Source organism: Exserohilum turcica, assembly GCF_000359705.1.
Source record: "Exserohilum turcica Et28A unplaced genomic scaffold SETTUscaffold_18, whole genome shotgun sequence".
Classification (NCBI taxonomy): Eukaryota; Fungi; Ascomycota; class Dothideomycetes; order Pleosporales; family Pleosporaceae; genus Exserohilum; species Exserohilum turcicum.
The window spans coordinates 546867-565700 of NW_007360003.1; the positions used below are offsets into that span (position 1 = coordinate 546867).

An 18834-nucleotide genomic window follows, 5' to 3' on the forward strand; every position below is an offset into this window, starting at 1 on the left:
GGCAGTGCTGGGGAGCTTTCCCAAGAAGGTGCTTGTCACGTGACGTAGGCTTGGCAAGACGATATCCGACCATCCTCGGATATATGTGTGATGCAGGAGTATTGGGGGTCGGAGAAGGACGAATCTGGTAGATTTAAGCTCTGGCCAAGAATAAACTATGGTGCTGGCTTTTGACGTTGGCATCACTCTGCATTGAACCATGTCCTTATTGGGATTAATGCAGCAGCTTCATGCACGCAAAACACATTCAGTCGTCGTCATATGTGGAAAAAAAAGTGAATTAATACCTCCGAGTCCTCTGATTTCTTCCAAAAAGAGCGGGAGGAGGCAATAGGAGCACTTGATCTGTGCCGTGAGACTCTCCGCTAACCGAATAATTATTGTAGTATTATTACAACAACTCCCAAGCCTTGCCATGCTATTCCCTTTTCCCAATGCCGTCCCAAAATCCGATTCCGAGTCCCTACCCGCATGCAAACCCATGTTCTCTTGACATGTCACTAAAGCGATCCAACATATACAATGAATTGTGCCAGGGCTTGCTCGACACCAGTCGTCGACCGACTGCAGTTTAAACCATAACCTTTGTTTCGCCCACAATTAAGGCAGTCGTCTTCTCGGTCAGTGCAAACGTCTCCTCGTCATCCTTGATTCGCTGTCCTGCGGGTTCGTTCATGACGGCAAGACACTGCTGGATGTGCAGCTCATCGCGGAACTGCATTTCGCACAGCGCGTCCCATGTGATGTCAGCGGGTTCGCCGACAAGAACAACGGCACTGTTGGGATCGGCTTTTGTTGTACTCGAGGTGACTGCTCCCAGTCGGTCTCCCATGCCAGTGCTGACTCGGGTAACATAGCTGTGTGTTGGGCGCATGATGTCAATGGCTGATGCATGATGGCGTCTGTCCAGGACGTCACTTACCGCATCGTGAATGACAGTGGCGAATGCTCGGTGAAGACCTCCTTGATCAGGGGCGCATGGCTCTCCTCCATGTAGGTCTGAAAATACTCCGGTGTTACTTCGGGGCGACGCGTGTAGTAAATCAGGACGGAAATCGTCATATTGGCGGTGATGGAGCAATTGGCAAGGTCGACTAACGAGGGCCGGCGAGGTTGGGTTGGGTGGGAAGCTTAATACAAGTGCAAGCGGTCTCGGAGGTCGAGGACAGTGGCAAGCGTGGTCTGCATCAAAACGAGGCCGCCGAACGGAATCACACGGCAGTTTAAGTTTTTCCAGGATTGAGACAAGATCGGCTCACCGACACTGCCCAAGCGCACAGTCAGGAGAGATACAAGGCAAAATGACCACGCCGAAACTCTGCGCGAATCCTCATACTCGGCTGGCAACCCCGTCCACTTGATTCCGAGTGGGGCACCGCGGTGGGTGGGGCATGGCGACGAGGAATGATTCGCCGGAGGAGGGTTGGAGTAATTGATACTGACTCTGAACTGCCTATTGCTATCTCCCTTGCGTGCCATCACACAGCTGCCAGACGCGACTGCGGTCGACTTGGCCGTGGCCACGCTGTGCCGTACGCTCCACAGGGGACCCAAGGAAGCTCGGCGGGTGCGCTGTCTGGTCGTGTACACGCAAAACAACGCTGTGCCGCGACACCGAGTGGAGGCCAGCGTCGGGCACAGTCGTCGCGCCCCCTTGCATAGTGTGTTGTCACAGCCCGGATGGAGGTTGGGGCGCGACTGGAGCGCTGGGGGAATCCAGCTAGAGGTCCATTGAAGCCGAAGTGGTAGCGTCCCGAGAGATAAGAGGGGGGAGCGGTGGCGGTGACGGTGACGGACGGGCTCTTTTTAGCTGCCATGGACGGGGGTGGCATGTGACCGTCGGCGGCTTCAGTGTGCCAGTGTATCCATCCCAAAGTGGGGGTGCGGGGATCGCCTGGATCGGGTATAAAGGTTTTCGCACCACTCTCGAGAGCAGATGAGATGACTCAGATTGGCGTCGTGCGGTTGACATGGACTTGGAGCGACGTCGATCCATGAGGTGTCTGGAGACTTGCCCCTCTACCCCTCGGCATGCGGGGTCGCGGACAATCTGGCGCCGAGCGATCCGTCCACATGCTCGCAGAACCACCCACGGGCCGGACCGCTTATCCGAACGGCTGCGTGCTGCCTCTATCTATACCTCTGGAGTCATCTCGACATCAAAACCGCGACTGAGACGCGGCGCCAACGCTGATTCTTACCAACCCCCGGCCCTCAACGACAAGGGTGTCAGACGTCGGCACCACTAGCATGAAGTTCCGCGATGGTATGAGTAAGACTGCCAGGATGAACGTTTAGCTGACGGCATCGCCTTGTCCAGGCATGTGGTTGGTCAATGACCGCTTTACCGTCCAGCACGCCGAGGAGGTTTACTCCCTCGCCCCCCGCGAAGACAAGAGGGCCGTCACCCTGCTGTGTCCGAGCAAGAAGATCCTCTCCCGCGGCGACACGCTCAACCTGAGCACCATTTCCGTCGACATCGAGGCCCAGTTCGATGGCGTCATCTCCCTCGAGGCCACTCACTTTGCCGGTGCCAGGCGTCCAGGCCCCGACTTTGACCTCTTTGCTGACGGGAGGCCTGAATGCAAGGCCGACGTCTCCAAGACAGCCAATGGAACCACGCTGACTTCAGGGGCACTGAGTGCAACCGTCAGCTCCAGCGAGCACACTTTCGACATCAAGTTCCACGCCACGGATGGATCAAAATCACTAACTTCGCTCGGCCACCGCAGCGTGGGCCTGGCATACTCTCCGCCTTTGAGCACTCCCAAAACCGTGGGCGACTTGGGTGCCCACAAGCATTACATCTTCACCCAGACCGATCTGGGTGTCGGCGAAACCATCCATGGCCTCGGCGAGCGTTTTGGCGCCTGGAACAAGGTAGGTCAAAACGTGGAGATCTGGAACGAAGATGGCGGCACGTCGAGCGAGCAGGCCTACAAGAATGTGTCCTTCTGGCTGAGCTCACGAGGCTATGGTGTCTTCATCGACACTCCTGATAAGATTGACTTGGAGATTGGAAGTGAGCGATGTGCTCGGCTGCAGACCACTGTAGAAGCACAGCGGCTGAAATGGTGAGATTGTGCAACATCTCGAAGACGCAATGAATGACTCGCAAAGGTACCTCATCTATGGCCCTACCCCCAAGGAGGTCCTCACCAAATACTCGATTCTCACTGGAAAATCAAACCGTGTACCAGCATGGTCCTATGGCCTATGGCTTAGCACCTCGTTCACTACTTCCTATGACGAAAAGACTGTGCGTCATTTTGTTGAGAAGATGTCCGATTCCAAAATTCCCGTCGAAGTCTTCCACTTTGACTGCTTTTGGCTCCGTGCCTTTCACTGGTGTGATTTTATTTGGGACCCTGAGTCCTTCCCAGATCCTGCAGGCCAAATCAAACGCATGAAAGAAGATGGGCTCATCACCAAAGTCAGCGTCTGGACGAATCCATACATTGGCCAAGCAAGCCCTGTGTTCAAGTATGCAGCCGACAAGGGCTACCTGCTCAAGAAGACAAACGGCGATGTGTGGCAGTGGGACCTCTGGCAGACCGGCATGGGCATTGTCGACTTTACGAACCCAGAAGCGTGCAAGTGGTTCAGCGAATGCATGGAGAAGCTTTTCGACGTTGGCGTTGACTCCATCAAAACAGACTTTGGTGAGCGTATTCCTACCAAAGAAGTCCAGTGGCACGACAAGACGGTCGATCCAAACCGCATGCACAACTACTATGCCTTCATCTACAACAAGCTAGTGTATGAATCAGTTCAAAAACGGTACGGAGAGCATGAAGCTATTCTCTTTGCGCGCACAGCATGCGCAGGCTCCCAACGCTTTCCTCTCCATTGGGGCGGTGACTGCGAGTCCACGCCTGCTGCATTGTCCGAGTCAGTCCGCGGAGGCCTGAGCCTGGGACTTGCATCATTTGCCTTTTGGACCAGTGACATTGGCGGCTTCGAGGGCAGTCCACCACCGTGGATCTACAAGCGCTGGGTTGCATTCGGGCTGCTCAACTCACACAGCCGACTTCATGGCTCCAGCTCGTACCGTGTACCATGGCTAGTCGACAACTCCTCTACTGAGCCTGAGAACTGCACCGAGGTACTGCGATACTGGGTACAACTCAAGCGCACCCTCATGCCATACCTTTATGCCCAGGCCGAAGAGAGTGTTGCCAACGGCTGGCCCACTAGTGTTCGCGCAGTGGCCCTCGAATTCCCAGATGATCCAACATCGTGGTATTTGGACCGCCAGTTTATGGTAGGTAGCCAGATTCTGGCTGCACCCGTGTTTGAGGAAGACGGCACCGCCGAGTACTATCTCCCACCCGGACGCTGGTTCAACTTCTGGGACGGCAAAGAGGCACAGGGTGGTCGATGGGTCAAGGAAAAGTACGGCTTCCTCCAATTACCACTGTTCGTGCGGGAGGGTACTGTGTTGGTGCTCGGGCGAGCAGAGGGCGAGGGTGGCTTCGGCTATGACTGGCTCGCTTCTGGCGGCGAGATCAGGCTGTATGGTGTCAAACCAGGTGACAAAGCAGTGTTGGTGGACACCAGGGGCGATCACAAGGGCACCCTAGAGATTGATGCCAATGGCGAAGTCAAAGGCAAGGAAGCGTTGAGCGGGGAGTGGACAGTCTCAAAGCTGGGATAGGAGGAAATCACCCCGATGATCATGTGGGGGTTATGCATCGTGTGTCCAACACTCATCATGCAATATAGGGAAAGTTTGAAGTAGAGCCGCAGTAACGTTGCAGTCGAGGCATTGGGCCGACCACGCTGCTTATTGGCGGAAATTCAACATGTCCCCCGCCCCTCACGCTACGGTACCCCAAAATCCTTCAAGCCGTCCCCAGATTTCGATTCCTGCATGATCAGCAAGTAGTGTTACTTCATGGGCGAATCCTAAGCAGCTTCTAAGCGACTTGCAATGGGAAACTAGGAGCGCAGTTCCGGCTACATGCTTGTTATGCAAGGCGGATTGGATGACGGCCGTACGTCGATGGCGTGCGCACTTCGCGTCTCGGGTCAATATATACCCTGAACAAGGGCTTTTCAAAAGCTGTTGGACGACAAAGTTTTGTTCCTCGTCCTTCAGGCAGCAACCATGGGTCTTTTCTTCAATCTGGCCCTGGCCATCTTTGCCGGCACGGGCAGTTTTCTCTTTGGATATGATTCAGGTGTCATGACCATTGTCATCCAATCACCCAATTTCCTCACCTTCTTCGACACGGACAAAACATCCCCAATCATAGGAGCCATCAATGCGACGTTTTCTGGAGGAGCTTTCTTTGGCTCCTTGATGTAAGGACTAAACAGTCCTGAACAGGAGAGTTGGTTATACTGACGCATAACAGGGGTGGCTTCACCATGGACAGCCTTGGGCGCAGGAAGACCATCATGATTGCGGCTTCCATTAACCTGGTCGGTGCGATACTACAATGTGCGGCCAGGGATCTTGCCATGATTCTAGTGGGACGAATCATGGCAGGATGGGCAGTAGGTCTGTTATCCATGTCTGTACCCATCTACCAGACGGAATGCGCCCATCCCAAAACACGAGGTTTGTACTGCCGTACTCGCATCAACCGATTCAGGACTAACACAAGCAGGTCTCATCACGGGTATCACGCAGCAAATGATTGGCGTAGGCTTCATCGTGTCCACCTGGGTCGGCTACGGGGCCTCCAAAGTGCCCGCCACAAACTCCTTCTCGTGGCGTTTTCCGCTGGCCTTCCAATGCGTTCCCTGCGTCATGCTCATCACAGGCATTCTCTTCTTCCCCGAGTCCCCGCGCTACCTCGTCGAAACCGACCGCGCAGACGAGGCCCTCCGCGTGCTCCGAAAACTGCATTTCGACGGCACCAACGACGACTGGGTGCAAGCCGAGTTCAACGAGATCAAGCTGACGAGCGAGGCCGAGCGTGCTATTTCCGCTCCGGGATGGAGGATCATGTTCAAGGTGCCTACATGGCGCACGCGGCTGATGCACGCGACGCTCATCCAAGTCTTTGGGCAAATGACTGGGTAAGTTCACCCCAGTACATACTACTTACTGTAATCTGTTTTTCCCCGCCTCCAATACTGACGTTTATATTCAAAAGTATCAACGTAATCGGATACTACTCTACGATTCTATACGACAACCTCGGCATCACAGGCGACAAGAACCTGCTCGTAACCGCCTTCTACAACCTCGTAGGCCCCATCTGCAACCTCTTCTTCATCGTCTTCGTGCTGGACCGCGTCGGGCGCAAGAAACCGCTTCTCTTCGGTACAATCGGCATTTCCGTCGCACTCATCTGCGAAGCCATCATCGGCTCGCAAGTCGAAGGCGCCACGGGGTCACGCCGAGACGCACTGTCCGGTGCGGGCGTCTTCTTCCTGTTCCTCGTCTCGTGCATCTTCAGCGTCTCCTTCGGCCCCATATCCTGGGTCTACGCCTCGGAAATCATGCCCCTTAGCATTCGTGGCCGCGGCTCTGCTTTTGCGACCGCAGTGGGAAATTGGCTCGTAGGCACTATTTGGAGCCAGGTTTCACCGATTGGTCTTGGTGATATCACGTATCGTTTCTACTTCATTTTCGTCGCATTCAACTTATGCATTACGCTGCCGACGGTGTGGTTCGTGTTCAAGGTACGTATGGCGTATTGCAATAGTTCACGCGCACGATGTGGAGTGCAATCTAAAGCTAATACAAATCCAGGAAACAAAACAACTCACGCTTGAAGAAATCGACTTGCTGTTTGGCGATCGCGACGCCGATATCCTGCCTGGCGGCCTCGACGACAAGCAGAAGCAGATCCACCTCGAGCAGATCTCCCAGGTCAAGAAGCAGCTTGCTAAGACGACGGCCACGGCTGTGCACTAGAAAACTTGTCATGGCTGGAGTGCTGGTTTGGTCGCTGGATCGTGATGGAGCAGGGATAGGCTGTGTTGTTAATCGTGCTTCATGGATACGTAGCACTAGCTATCTAATAGCATAGACACGACCTATGTTCTGAATATAGAGGATACATTGTTGCACAAGGCTTGTTATTGTAGCGTACCGGAGCACTTGCAAGTTTCTCCCTTTCGAAAAGAGGAAGGGAACCAAAGGTATTGGTTAAGTTGATGTCCACAATTTCAGTGGTGAGAAATACATAAAAATGCGGTAAATAAGTGGCGATGCTGGCATGCGTACTTGAAATGTGATGCCTGCTTTAGATTATTCAATCGCTCATTAAAACACAGCAAATGTCTACCGTCGTGATGGCTGGAATAACTTTTACGAATAGGTTCCCTAGTGTGTATCCCCAGATATTGCAGAGGAAAACATCAAAAAAGATGGCTTACTGGAAATCACGCAAAGACATGTATGTCAGATATAGCAGCAACAAGTCGATACTCTTTGGAAAAAGAATCAAGCCATATGCAAAAACAAAGACAAAAAAAAGATAGCTGAAGCACGTTTCGATCGTGCGTCCTCCGGGTTATGAGCCCGGCGCGCTTCCGCTGCGCCATTCAGCTTTGGGTTGAGGATTATGGAATTTCTGAAAATTAGCAAACTTATGTAGGATTAAAAAATTGGAGCAAAAAGCCCCAAGCCGTCTTAACCAACGATGTGTACAGTGATTGTTACTCCAAAGTGCAGACTGAGTCAAATAGTGGGGTGATGAAAGTATTTTTTTGCCCCACGTCTTTGTAGCGTAAGTGGCACAGGGAATGCCAAGTCATGTCTGGTTCGGCGAACTTCGGGGTTACATGGTTTGGAATATGGGAGTGTTTATTGGCCTGAGAGTATGGGAGGAACGAGATTGCTTGTTTGGATTGGATAGGATGTTCTCTACGGAATTTCGGGATGTGAATTCGGGCCTATGGATAGAAGATAGGATTCAATGATCCGTCATGCCCTTGCACGCATGTCGCTTGGGATGATATCTGATCACTTGGTTAGTAACTTTCCCATGTAATACCAAGAATTGTAAAGTGTCATGGTTGCGTCGGGTATTACATGCCTGGTACTCGCTTATGCATATGTGAAAGCGTCTGTTCCGACATGAGACGAGAACCAAAGCGGTTAGCCGCAAAACGCGTTGCACGCGACGCGCTCGCGCCCATCTCGGTCTCCCCCTCCAACACCCAAAAATGACGCCCACCCGGACCGATGAGTAGCTATTCACCAGGCATACCCTCCTCGTTCGACCCTGCCCTGCTCCACTCCGAACTCGAATTAATCCACGACGCACACGCTATTCCCTCCCATTCAGACGAACTTGACGCATTGCAGCAGTGCATCGTCGAAGACACGGCCAAGAAGAACAGCGCGGGAATCGTCATACAGCACCGCGCTTGGAAAACTGCAGACGTATTTCGAAGTGAAGGCGAGGGCGTGATTGGTACTGCTGGTGTCGACACGTACCGCGACCAGGACTAATCCCTCCAGAAACACCCGCAAAACGACGCAAGCACTCGCTAGCCAAGCGCTGCTTTGCTGACTGCTCAACTGCGACTGAAGAGCTACCCTTGCCTTCGTCACCCCCACTTTACAACATGCCGCCCACCTCGTCCCCCATTGCATATCCACCTAGCTCGTCAATGCCGCAGCCACCGTCACCAAAGAAGAGAAAGCGCTTCGAAGATTCCCGGGAGGATGTACCAAACAACAATGCGACCCGCAAGATTGGTGGGTTTCTGGACGACTCGGACGATGAGGAGGATATTGCAGCACTGAAGGAACACACGATGAAGAGGAGGGCCGTGAGCAGTATTAGAGACCTACCCGCAGTTCCAGAGGGCTTGACCCATTGCACACCACCTGCGAGTCAAGATGAGCCAGCAGATCCAGAGTCAATACCAGTCGAGGAGCTCGACAACTACAGCTTCAAGTCACAGTCGCAATCACCCGTTAAACGGCCGTACGCGTCACTGGAACCGGGTTCAGCACACCCTATGCGTGGCATCGTGGCTCGCAATGCCGCTGGGAAAGCAATATACATACCGAAGAAGGCGAGACGCGAAATCCAGTCATACGAAGAAGTCATTGCCGCACGCTCCGAACCTGTCCAAGGCAAGGCGAGGACGAGTTACTACGGACTCAACATTCACCAGCTGATGGATGAGGCCAAAGCGCTTGATCAAGAGAAGGCGCTGACCAACTCAATGCAGAACCTGGAATTACCACAGCAATCTGTCGAACACCCGGTCAGCAAAAGCGGAAAGAGCAATCGTACGCTCATGTGGACCGAGAAGTACAGAGCGAAGAAGTTCACAGATCTGGTCGGAGACGAACGAACACACCGATCGGTGCTGCGCTGGCTAAAGGCATGGGATCCTATTGTATTTCCCGGATCTACAAAGGCAAAATCGAAAAAAGCCAAAAATGGATTTGAGGAGGATGAACAAAGACATCGCAAAGTTTTGCTCTTGACTGGACCCCCTGGACTGGGAAAGACTACCCTCGCTCACGTCTGTGCGCGACAAGCTGGCTATGAGGTCCAAGAGATTAACGCTTCCGACGAGCGCAGTGGAAACGTTGTCAAAGGCCGTATTCGCGACATGGTAGGAACTGAGAATGTGCGCGGTATCAACACCAGCACAGCAAATGGAAAAGTCCGTAAGGCTGGCAAGCCTGTATGCGTTGTGGTCGACGAAGTAGACGGTGTAGTGGGCAGTGGCGGCTCCGGTGAAGGTGGTTTTATAAAAGCGCTCATCGACCTCATCAACCTGGACGAGAAGAATACCAAGGCGCTTGGACAGCAGCAGTCAACGACCAGCACTAAGAAGAAGGGGGACAAATTCCGTCTATTACGCCCACTCATACTCATCTGCAACGATCTCTATCACCCTTCGCTACGGCCGTTGCGACAGTCTTCGATGGCGGAGATTGTGCACATCCGCAAACCTGGTCTCAACATGGTAGTTTCGCGCATGCAGGATATCTTCACGAAAGAAGGCATCCAATGTGACTCGGACGGCGTCCGTCGCTTGTGCGAAGCTACATGGGGTGTGAGCACAAAGAAAGAAGGTGGAACTGGAAGTGGCACAGGCGAGGGAGACATTCGTGGTATTATGGTGGTCAGCGAGTGGATCGCAGGGCGACTGCGAGCTGCACATGGCTACAAGTCGAAAGATCTGCCACATCTGTCACGGAAGTGGATAGAAGACAATCTTGTCAATGACTTGAAACATGGTGGAGGGGCCACTCGCAGTTTGGGTAGAGGCGGTGCAAAAGACGTAGTCGACCGTGTCTTCCGTGAAGGTGCTGGTTTCCCTAAGCAAGCTGAAACGACTGACCCGGCCACGGCAGCTGCAAGAGCAAAAAGTGGCGTTATTGGTGTTGCAGAGGCGGGGAAGCGACGTGCTATGGATCGGCTGAGGGAGATGGTCGACACGAGTGGTGACTGCGACCGCATTGTGACTGGTAAGTTCACAGATACTGAATACGTACAGAGCACTAACATTTAGTAGACTGCTTCACTGTGTATCCCGAGAAGCCCTTCCAAGATGACACCTTCCTCAGCAAACCCAACGCAGCTTATGAATGGTTGCATTTCCACGATACACTCAGCTCTGCCGTCCATGGCTCACAAGAATGGGAGCTAGCACCTTACCTTTCCAACTCCGTCCTAGCGTTCCATAGCCTGTTTGCCTCGCCCATTCGCTCATCTGCCAACCCTGTTGCGGATCCCGACGCGCAGCCAACTCCCTTCTCAGGCCCTGGCGCCAGTTTTGCAGCAGCTGAACAGACCAAGGCCAGCAAAGCCCAGTTGATGGCGCTACAGACGACTCTGAGCTTGCCACTGACTCGTATGTTCCGGAGCCCAGAAGAAATGGCAATGGAACTGATACCATATGTCCTGCGCATGTTGTCGCCTGACGTGAAACCTGTGCTCGTCAATACTGGCCCCGCAGGATCAAAATCAGTGGCCACGGCCTCAGTACGCAAAGCATCAGAAAAAGAGCTAGTGAAGAAGGCTGTCGAGGCCATGGCCGCCACAGGTGTACGCTTTGAAAAGTCACGCATTGAAACAGAGGAGGTCACACATCGAAGTGCGGGCTTCATTTGGCGAATGGAGCCCGCTCTTGATGCTCTAGCCACCTTTGAGACGCTAGCCGGCAAGAAAGACGACAAAGTACGCTATGCAGTCCGCAGCGTGCTCGAACAAGAATGGCGAAAGGACTCTGCTCTTCGTGAGCAGGCCAATCGCAAGCGCCGTGGCGGTCAAGATGAGCTTGATGACGACACCGAGGCTGCGAAGAAGGAGGAGATGTCCACAGAGGACAAAATCGCAGCAGTCAACAAAAAGGCCGTCAAGCGGGACTTTTTTGGGCGAATTATTCAAGAGACGGACACAAGCCGGAAGGAGGGCAAGAGGAAACATGATTTCGGGGATATGCGGGGAGACGTGGGCAGGATATGGGTATCGTTCCATGAAGGTTTCTCGAATGCTGTCAGGAAACCCGTCACCATCGATGATATCATGCGGGGTCTCTAGGCTCACGATGTTGAATCAAGATACCAGGTCAATGAATTATTAATAATGCCATCTCCGACGATTTGCTGGTCATGTTGCACGCCTTATGAGCCAGCTGCAGCCACCATGCTCGCTACACTACTCAAGTATTCGCCCGGCTAATAGCGCCATGACGCCTTGCTGGGAAGCACATTTCACATGCTGTGCCTACTACTTCAGCCTAACTCAAATCTTCAGCTCGTGGTTCCGTCTGTCCTGCAAATTCTACGTCCTAGTCACTAGTGCGCCAGTGCATTCGCTAGTCGTTTTTGAGTGCAACAACCCCGCCCTTTTTATTGTATCCGTTCCCCCCGTCTTACATGCATTGTTTGCAACCCCAGACTGGCTAGCACCAGGCGTAGTATTGCGACAGACGATGACATACTCGCTACACATTTTTCTCCATTGAATCGATCATCACAAGCGTCGTACCCCACTTAGCAGCGATAGCTACAAAACCGGTGGTCTCAGCACACTTGGGAGTCGTCCTTTCAGTCACTCCATTCAAGTCCAGATCCACCACGTCCAATTCTGCAAGAGCAAGGAATCGAAAAAGGCAACCTGTAGCTGCGCTGCCATGGCTTCTGTAGCATTGTACCTCTCTTTCTTCAACGGCATGTTGCGAACCTTCTTCAACATCTGGTTCGCGCGTCTCTACCCGCCTCAGAAGCCACCACAGCGAGACCTCAGCGGGCAGACAGCCATTGTCACGGGCGCCAACAGCGGAATCGGCCTGTTCATTGCTCTCAGACTGGCAAAGCAAGGCGCCACCGTGTGTCTGGCATGCCGGAATCAAGAACGAGGAGACGCAGCGGTGTCGTTTATCGAGTCTCAGCTGCGCAACGATGCGGGCAAGCCCGTGAATAGCGACAAGACGGCCACAAAAACCGGACAGGTGTTCTGCTGGAAAGTCGACATGGGCGATATGAACAGCGTGCGCGCATTCTGCGAAAAATGGCTTGCTCGCGATAGCAGCAGCAGCAATACTATCGACATGCTCGTGCACAACGCTGGCATTCCAGACATCCCCACAGGGACCCGGCGCCTCAACGACAAAGGCCTCGACACCGTCTACGCAACAAACGTCCTCGGCAGCTTCCTCATGACGCACCTCCTCGAGCACAGTCTCGCATCCAACGCCCGCATCGTCTTCACCAGCAGCGGCGGCCACTACGCCGCACACTCCCTACTTTTCTCCGCGCGGCCGCCGCAACCAGGCAGTCCTCCACCAGGCAGCGCAGCATTACCGCGTCTCGTACACACAGCCAAGCAAGCGCTGGGCCTGCGCCAAAGCGCCGTACCCATCTACTCACAAACAAAAGCGCACCAAGTCCTTCTAGCAGCTCTTCTCCAAACCCACTTCTCCGCATCATCACCGGATTCCAAACGCACCGCCCATGCCTTCTCCCCGGGCTTCACCGCAAGCGCCATCTTCTCCAAGGTCAACATGACCTGGCGCACATGGCTCACGGATCCCATCTACGCCGTCCTCAAAGCCACCGAGAAGCTCGTTGCCACACAGACGGATGAGGGCGCTAAGACGGGGGCTTGGCTTGCGGCTTACGGCGGGGACCAGAGTATTCCTGGTGGTGGGTACTGGGAGAATATGGCGAGACGGTTTAGTCTGGTGGATTTTGTAAAGGGGGAATTGGGGGACGACGAGTTTAAAAGGAGGGCGAGCGCTGTGTGGAGGGTCTGGGAGCAGGATTGTGGAAGCGCGTGGGATGTGCGGATTTGAGGAAGAAGGTTACGAGGAAGTAGGGAAGAGTGCGGTTTTGCTGGGGTAGGGAAAGGGAGAGGGATGCGCTGTAGAACCGTTATGATGGAGTTACCGGGCGCAGTTTACGCAATAGTTGGAGTGAGAAAGTATAGCAGGTACAAGCTTAGTTGATGGAAAAACTAGCTTACCAAGTCGTTGTACTAGACGTCAGGAAAATACTCAGTGGAAAACGGTCACGTGCCATCTTGCAGACGTGCGATTCCCAGCAAAACAGCGCCTCAGCATTGGGAATTTCACGAAGCATTAGAACGCAAAAAGTAGGTAAAAGCAGCGAAAATATAGCTTCAAAGATACTCGATATGTACCAGAAGCTCATCCCACACAGCTCAGGCACAATGTCAACGTCCGAAATTTTTTTTGATCGTGTCACTACATATCTTTTACCACAGGGAAGAAGTTAAAAAAAACCCCCCCGAGAGTATGTAAAATTGTACACAAGGCTTGACATAAATTTGCTAGCGAAGCGAGCGAGCGAGCAAGCGAGGGTTCAACTACTACCCTCCACTCTCACGAGACAAGAAAGCCCCCCCCCAAAAAAAGGAGTAATCACAATCTCAGGTTCCACACACCCATCACCGCCACGAGCTCGTCAGGCTGTCGCTAGCCTGGCACGTAGGCGCCGTGTACGACCTATTAGGGTCGCTCTCCCAGGTAACTGTGCCTCCGCTGCTGATCTTGACGAATTTGTATTGGATAGAGGAGCCTGCTGCAAGGGGCACGGTGATGGTCCAGATGGGGTTGCTGGAGGTGTAGCTGGCGGCGGAGAGGGCCAGGCCCTGGGTGGGGGTCCAGTTGCCGAGCTGGGCGGTGTTACCCGTGATGCGGATGGTGTCGCCGGGGACGGTGACGACGCGCTGGGTGAAGGAGACGGAGACGGTGGAAGAGCAGCCGGTGGGTGCCGGGCCGGCGCTTTGCGAGAGGGTAGTCGGTGTGCCGGTGTTGGCGCCTGCGACGAGGACAACGGGGTCGCCGTTGGTGGCGGTGACGCAAATGTTGCCGTTGCCGTCGGCCGTTACGGTGGCGCCGTTGCCGTAGACATTGGTCCAGCGGCCGTTGGCCCGTTGCGTGTTGAAGCAGTGCTGCGGGCTGGAGCTACCACCAGAGTTTGTGGTGAGGACAACAAGGTTGCCGCCAGCTCGGCTCCAGGCGTAGGCAGTGTCGGCGACGTACAGGTGGACGTGGTCGTTGCCGGCAAGTCCACCAGCGGCCTTCCTTGCATTAGTCAACTTCTGGATGGCTTGGTAGAGATCACTGTTGGTGTTGAAGTTGCTGCGCCAGAGATCCTCGCGGTTAGCTGGGTCGTCGCCACCAGCATAGCCCTGCTCGGTTCCGTAGTACAGGATTGGGATTCCACGCGCGAGGATGACATAGGCCAGGGCGTTCTTGAGCAGAGTCCTGTCGTTCTTCACGTTCAGCCAGCGCTTGTTGTCGTGGTTGTCCAGGAAGGTGCCCAATGCTGTGGGGTCAGGGAACGAGTTGCTGACGGTGTTCATCATGTCAACGAGCGCTTGAGACGAGCCTTTTTGCTGGTAGAAGTTGTTCATTGGGTAGTAAACCGCATAGTTGAGGAGACCTGGCATGAGCTTGGCGTATTCGGCAAGGTAAGATGGGTTTCCGTCGAATACCTCGCCAATGTTATAAACACCGGTTGCAGAGGAGAATCCCGGCCAAAAGTCCTTCTCGACGTGCTTGACCGTGTCGATGCGGACTCCGTCAAACTTGTACCCTTTTACGAGCCAGGAGACCCAGGTGTTGAGCAAGGTACGGATCTCACTCTTGGTTGTGAAGAGGTCGGGGAGATCGGCAATCTCGCATACCTCGATACTGGTCTGATTGCTGTAGTTGATGGCACAGTCTGCGTGGTATGACGAGGCCTGGTTCAACGGCTCGGGGCGGTTGTTCGTAATTGCGCCCGGTCCCATATGGTTCGCCACAACGTCGACCATCATGTAGATTCCCTGTGACGAATAAGGAAATGCAAGGTGGGCAGGTTGTAAGCGGACATACCTTGGAGTGAGCAGTGTTGACCAGACTCTTCAGGTCATCAGCAGTGCCGTAGTTTGAGTTGATGGCGTACAAGTCCTCAGCCCAGTAGCCATGGTATCCATTAGCCTTGTCTACAAGGCACGTTAGTATGGGATCGAATGTCTGTGCCAAGTAGGATATACATACTGGAAACGACAGGGGTGATCCAGATGGCATCAAAGCCCAGTCCCTTGATGTAGTCGAGCTTTGACTCAAGGCCCTTGAATGTTCCGCCACAGTAGGCCCCAAGGTTGCTGCATTGCGAGCCGCCCGTGTCAGTACTGCTGCGAGCAATGCGATCCGTCAAGACAAAGTAAATGCTGCGTGACTTCCAAGCGCTGGTGTCAGCAGCTGAGACGATGGTGGTGATGTAGACGAAAAGCGCGGTGATGAGTTGAAGCAACAACATCTTGGCGAGAGGAGTGTTCCCCAAGGCTGATGCTTGAAGATCTCTGTGGAGAACTGCCCTGGAAAAGACGAGGTTGAGCGCTGGATTTATAGACGTGTTGCGAAGATGTTGTGCTACACGGCTACCCGCAGTGTGGATGTGACCCCACAACCTCAGGCCAAGCTCAAGCGACCCTGGCAAAGCCTTTTCGGTAGCTTGGATGCCTCTTTGAGATGGCCCACGATGCTAAGAGAACCGGGATAGTTAGAAGGTACGTAAGGGACGAGAATGTTGGTCCGGACCGTCATAAATCCACTGGCAAACATGTGGCCGTACAGTCACTTACGCATGACGATCTCTCGGACCGAGCGGGAGGCCCTAGTTGTACCTCGTGGACATTTGGAGCAAAGTCGTGGGCTATAAGAGGCGGTCCATACGCCCGATCAGGAAGTTAAGACGCGAAATGATCGGCTTGTACCCGTTGTCCAGTGGTAGTGGCCTGTCGCGCAGAGGGCTCCCGTCGCGTACTAGGCTGGGGGCAGACTAGAGGTTGTGGGGCTCCCAGGAGAAATGAGCAGCGTCGCAGGTTTGAATGAGGGTGGCGACTCAAGCGAGCTGACCTGGCACGCGAAATGGCGTTGGCAGCGTCATGCACAAGGTGGCGTCCCCGCAATCCACGACTTCGCGACGGGCATTTCCAATTTACGGTGCGGGCCGGGCGACGTTGTTGCGTTCTCATGACCAGTCTCCCATCACCGTCCTGAAATTTAAGCGCTGACGACCTCGTCTGCACTTCCGACTGCGATCCAATCGCCGCCCTGCTGCTTGCCGCGACTACGATGAATAGAGCAAGCGGCCGAAGCGCGCTACGTTATTGCATCGTCGGCTGGCGCTGGAGAAGGGCGCGCTCCGGTAGTTGGAGCCACAAGCGTGTCGACACACCTTGTACATGGAAATTCCACGAATCTGCGTCGCGGTACAGGAATGCGGAGCCGGCTGCGCTAATGCCGTTTATGCAGCTCGCGAAGCTCGTAGAAGCCATGGAAAATGCACCATCATTTCTGCTCCGGCAAACTTCATCTATACATCCAAGCGTCGTGACTTGTGTGCCGACTTCAATCCAATGAAAACTTGTAGCCTGCCTGCATCCATGCGGGGTGTGTCAGGAGGACCAAAAGAGAAGGAAACATCGCCATGTCCAACAAGGCAGTATCAAGGAGTGGATCGTGAAGTCGTAAAGATGAGTTTGTATATAGCCAGAGGGGAGTAAACTCATGGGGTTTGTTGTGTAATCGCATCGTCCAAGACTTGATTTGTTAAACTTATTCTTCTCTGATCAATCTTTCAGCAAAGCATATCCTTTGACTATGTGGTCCAAGATTGCAACGCTCTTTGCTCTTGCAGTGGGCACTGACGCGCATGGCTATCTCTCCTCCCCTATGAGCCGAACAGGCTTAAATGCTCAAGTAAGTTTGTCCTTTCCGCCAAGAAATTGAAGATGGCGACCAGAGAGAACTGACAAATATCTTCCAGGCTGGAGCAGACACGTGCCCGGAGTGTACTATTCTTGAGCCGGTAACGGCATGGCCTGACCTCGATGCCGCGACAGTGGTCCGTTCGGGTCCTTGCGGATACAACGCTCGCGTGTCCGTCGACTACAACCAACCCGGCCCTCGCTGGGGATCGCAGCCCGTCATTACCTACAAGGGTGGCGATGTAGTTGATGTGCAGTGGTGCCTCGATGCCAACGGCGACCACGGCGGCATGTTCAGCTACCGGATATGCCAAGATCAAGCTCTTGTCGACAAGTTTTTGACTCCCGGATATCTTCCTACCGAAGCAGAGAAGCAAGCGGCTGAGAAATGCTTCCAAGCTGGAGAGTTGAAATGCACAGACGTGCCTGGTCAGACGTGCGGCTTTAATGCAGACTGCCAGCAAGGCCAGGCGTGCTGGAGGAACGACTGGTTCACATGTAAGTGCTTCTCAACCTTCAAAATGAGGACATCGTCTGACAACAACGAGGTGGTGGCTTCAACTCTGGCACAAGATGTAGGGGCGTCGATAATGCAGCCCTCAACTCGTGCTATACCAGCATCGCTGGCGGATACACAGTCAGCTCGAAGATCAAGATCCCCAACTACATAAGCAACCACACGCTGCTTTCGTTCAAGTGGAACTCTTTCCAGACGCCGCAGATATACCTCACCTGCGCTGATATCAAGATCACTGGCAGCGGATCAGGCGGCTCGACTCCAACCACTTCAAGCAAGGCCCCCGCCTCTTCGACGAAGCCGACTTCGACACCGGCGCCTGGCGGCTGCGCAACGCCTGTATCAACTGTATCGGTGACTTTCAATTCCAAGACCACAACGTCGGTTGGTCAGACAGTCAAGATTGCTGGATCCATCTCGCAGCTCGGCAACTGGAACACGGCGTCTGCGCCTGCACTCTCTGCGAGCCAATACACCGCTTCAAACCCGCTGTGGACGACGAAGATTGACCTTCCGGCTGGCACTAGCTTTGATTATAAGTTCATCAAGGTAGACAGCAATGGTGCGGTTACGTATGAGTCTGGTGCTAACCGCGCGTACACTGTTCCAACGGGATGCTCGAGCGTGGCTACTGTTGATGCCACCTGGAAATAAACATCGCTAGCAACTGATATAGCAACTGATATAGCAATGGAGTACATGTTTATTTTGAATGTCATTGCCGTCGGTAGAGTCGGGAGTGTCTCAATTGTCCTTGGCGCACAACACATTCAACATGCCGAAAACAACACACCATGTTGAGGAGTTGACCAACAGACTGGTTCTTCGCATTCGACAGTCCATTCAGTAAGACGTTGAAATCGGCGTGGAAGTGGTAGTCGTCTAGCCTGAAGGACCTCGAGGTGGTACAAATATGACTGGGTAAATGCCGAGTAGGGCTGAAGGGTATCCAATAGAACTTTGAGTCGCTTTGAATCCTGGATTTAGGCGGATTGCCAGTCGAGACAAGAAAACTGAGTATTAAAAAGCGGCTGATGATTGTGATTTACAAGTGTGAGCAGATCAAGATACAAAGCGTGAGGCCAAATAGCGTACAGCGGTGGCATTGTTGGTGGATGGGGAAGGTGCCGACCACCAGAAAACGGAATCTCG

General features: G+C 53.7%; 8 protein-coding genes and 1 non-coding gene across 9 annotated transcripts; 5 read left to right on the forward strand and 4 right to left on the reverse strand.

The window, feature by feature from the left end:
• Positions 1–269: 269 nt before the first annotated feature.
• SETTUDRAFT_168920 (uncharacterized protein) lies at positions 270–1095 on the reverse strand. The gene is made up of 2 exons (XM_008026478.1): positions 923–1095; positions 270–857 (listed from the first exon to the last, which is right to left on the reverse strand). Exons 1-2 carry the CDS (start codon positions 1060–1062, stop codon positions 572–574), a joined length of 426 nt encoding a protein of 141 aa, XP_008024669.1. The 5' UTR covers positions 1063–1095; the 3' UTR covers positions 270–571.
• SETTUDRAFT_168921 (uncharacterized protein) lies at positions 1068–1756 on the reverse strand. The gene is made up of 2 exons (XM_008026479.1): positions 1444–1756; positions 1068–1263 (listed from the first exon to the last, which is right to left on the reverse strand). The coding sequence occupies exon 1, from the start codon at positions 1658–1660 to the stop codon at positions 1460–1462; it is 201 nt and encodes a 66-aa protein (XP_008024670.1). The 5' UTR covers positions 1661–1756; the 3' UTR covers positions 1068–1263; positions 1444–1459.
• A 494-nt stretch (positions 1757–2250) lies between these two features.
• SETTUDRAFT_161026 (glycoside hydrolase family 31 protein) lies at positions 2251–4657 on the forward strand (the record flags this gene model as incomplete). Its single annotated transcript, XM_008026480.1, has 3 exons — positions 2251–2266; positions 2321–3074; positions 3121–4657. 3 exons carry the CDS (start codon positions 2251–2253, stop codon positions 4655–4657), a joined length of 2307 nt encoding a protein of 768 aa, XP_008024671.1.
• A 453-nt stretch (positions 4658–5110) lies between these two features.
• Positions 5111–6874, forward strand: SETTUDRAFT_161027 (uncharacterized protein; the record flags this gene model as incomplete). Its single annotated transcript, XM_008026481.1, has 5 exons — positions 5111–5307; positions 5361–5566; positions 5616–6030; positions 6108–6639; positions 6710–6874. The coding sequence occupies 5 exons, from the start codon at positions 5111–5113 to the stop codon at positions 6872–6874; spliced, it is 1515 nt and encodes a 504-aa protein (XP_008024672.1).
• Positions 6875–7440: 566 nt separating this feature from the next.
• SETTUDRAFT_t130 lies at positions 7441–7512 on the reverse strand. Its single transcript has one exon. It is a non-coding gene; the product is annotated as a tRNA-Met (tRNA).
• Positions 7513–8149: 637 nt separating this feature from the next.
• SETTUDRAFT_28099 (uncharacterized protein) lies at positions 8150–11480 on the forward strand (the record flags this gene model as incomplete). Its single annotated transcript, XM_008026345.1, has 3 exons — positions 8150–8381; positions 8429–10405; positions 10453–11480. The coding sequence occupies 3 exons, from the start codon at positions 8150–8152 to the stop codon at positions 11478–11480; spliced, it is 3237 nt and encodes a 1078-aa protein (XP_008024536.1).
• Positions 11481–11945: 465 nt separating this feature from the next.
• On the forward strand, positions 11946–13236 carry SETTUDRAFT_150433 (uncharacterized protein; the record flags this gene model as incomplete). Its single annotated transcript, XM_008026482.1, has 1 exon — positions 11946–13236. The coding sequence occupies exon 1, from the start codon at positions 12076–12078 to the stop codon at positions 13234–13236; it is 1161 nt and encodes a 386-aa protein (XP_008024673.1). The 5' UTR covers positions 11946–12075.
• A 402-nt stretch (positions 13237–13638) lies between these two features.
• SETTUDRAFT_168922 (carbohydrate-binding module family 20 protein) lies at positions 13639–15975 on the reverse strand. Its single transcript, XM_008026483.1, has 3 exons — positions 15451–15975; positions 15286–15395; positions 13639–15236 (listed from the first exon to the last, which is right to left on the reverse strand). The coding sequence occupies exons 1-3, from the start codon at positions 15710–15712 to the stop codon at positions 13851–13853; spliced, it is 1758 nt and encodes a 585-aa protein (XP_008024674.1). The 5' UTR covers positions 15713–15975; the 3' UTR covers positions 13639–13850.
• Positions 15976–16885: 910 nt separating this feature from the next.
• SETTUDRAFT_177090 (carbohydrate-binding module family 20 protein) lies at positions 16886–18336 on the forward strand (the record flags this gene model as incomplete). Its single annotated transcript, XM_008026484.1, has 4 exons — positions 16886–16897; positions 17071–17157; positions 17225–17663; positions 17714–18336. 4 exons carry the CDS (start codon positions 16886–16888, stop codon positions 18334–18336), a joined length of 1161 nt encoding a protein of 386 aa, XP_008024675.1.
• Between the last annotated feature and the right edge of the window lie 498 nt (positions 18337–18834).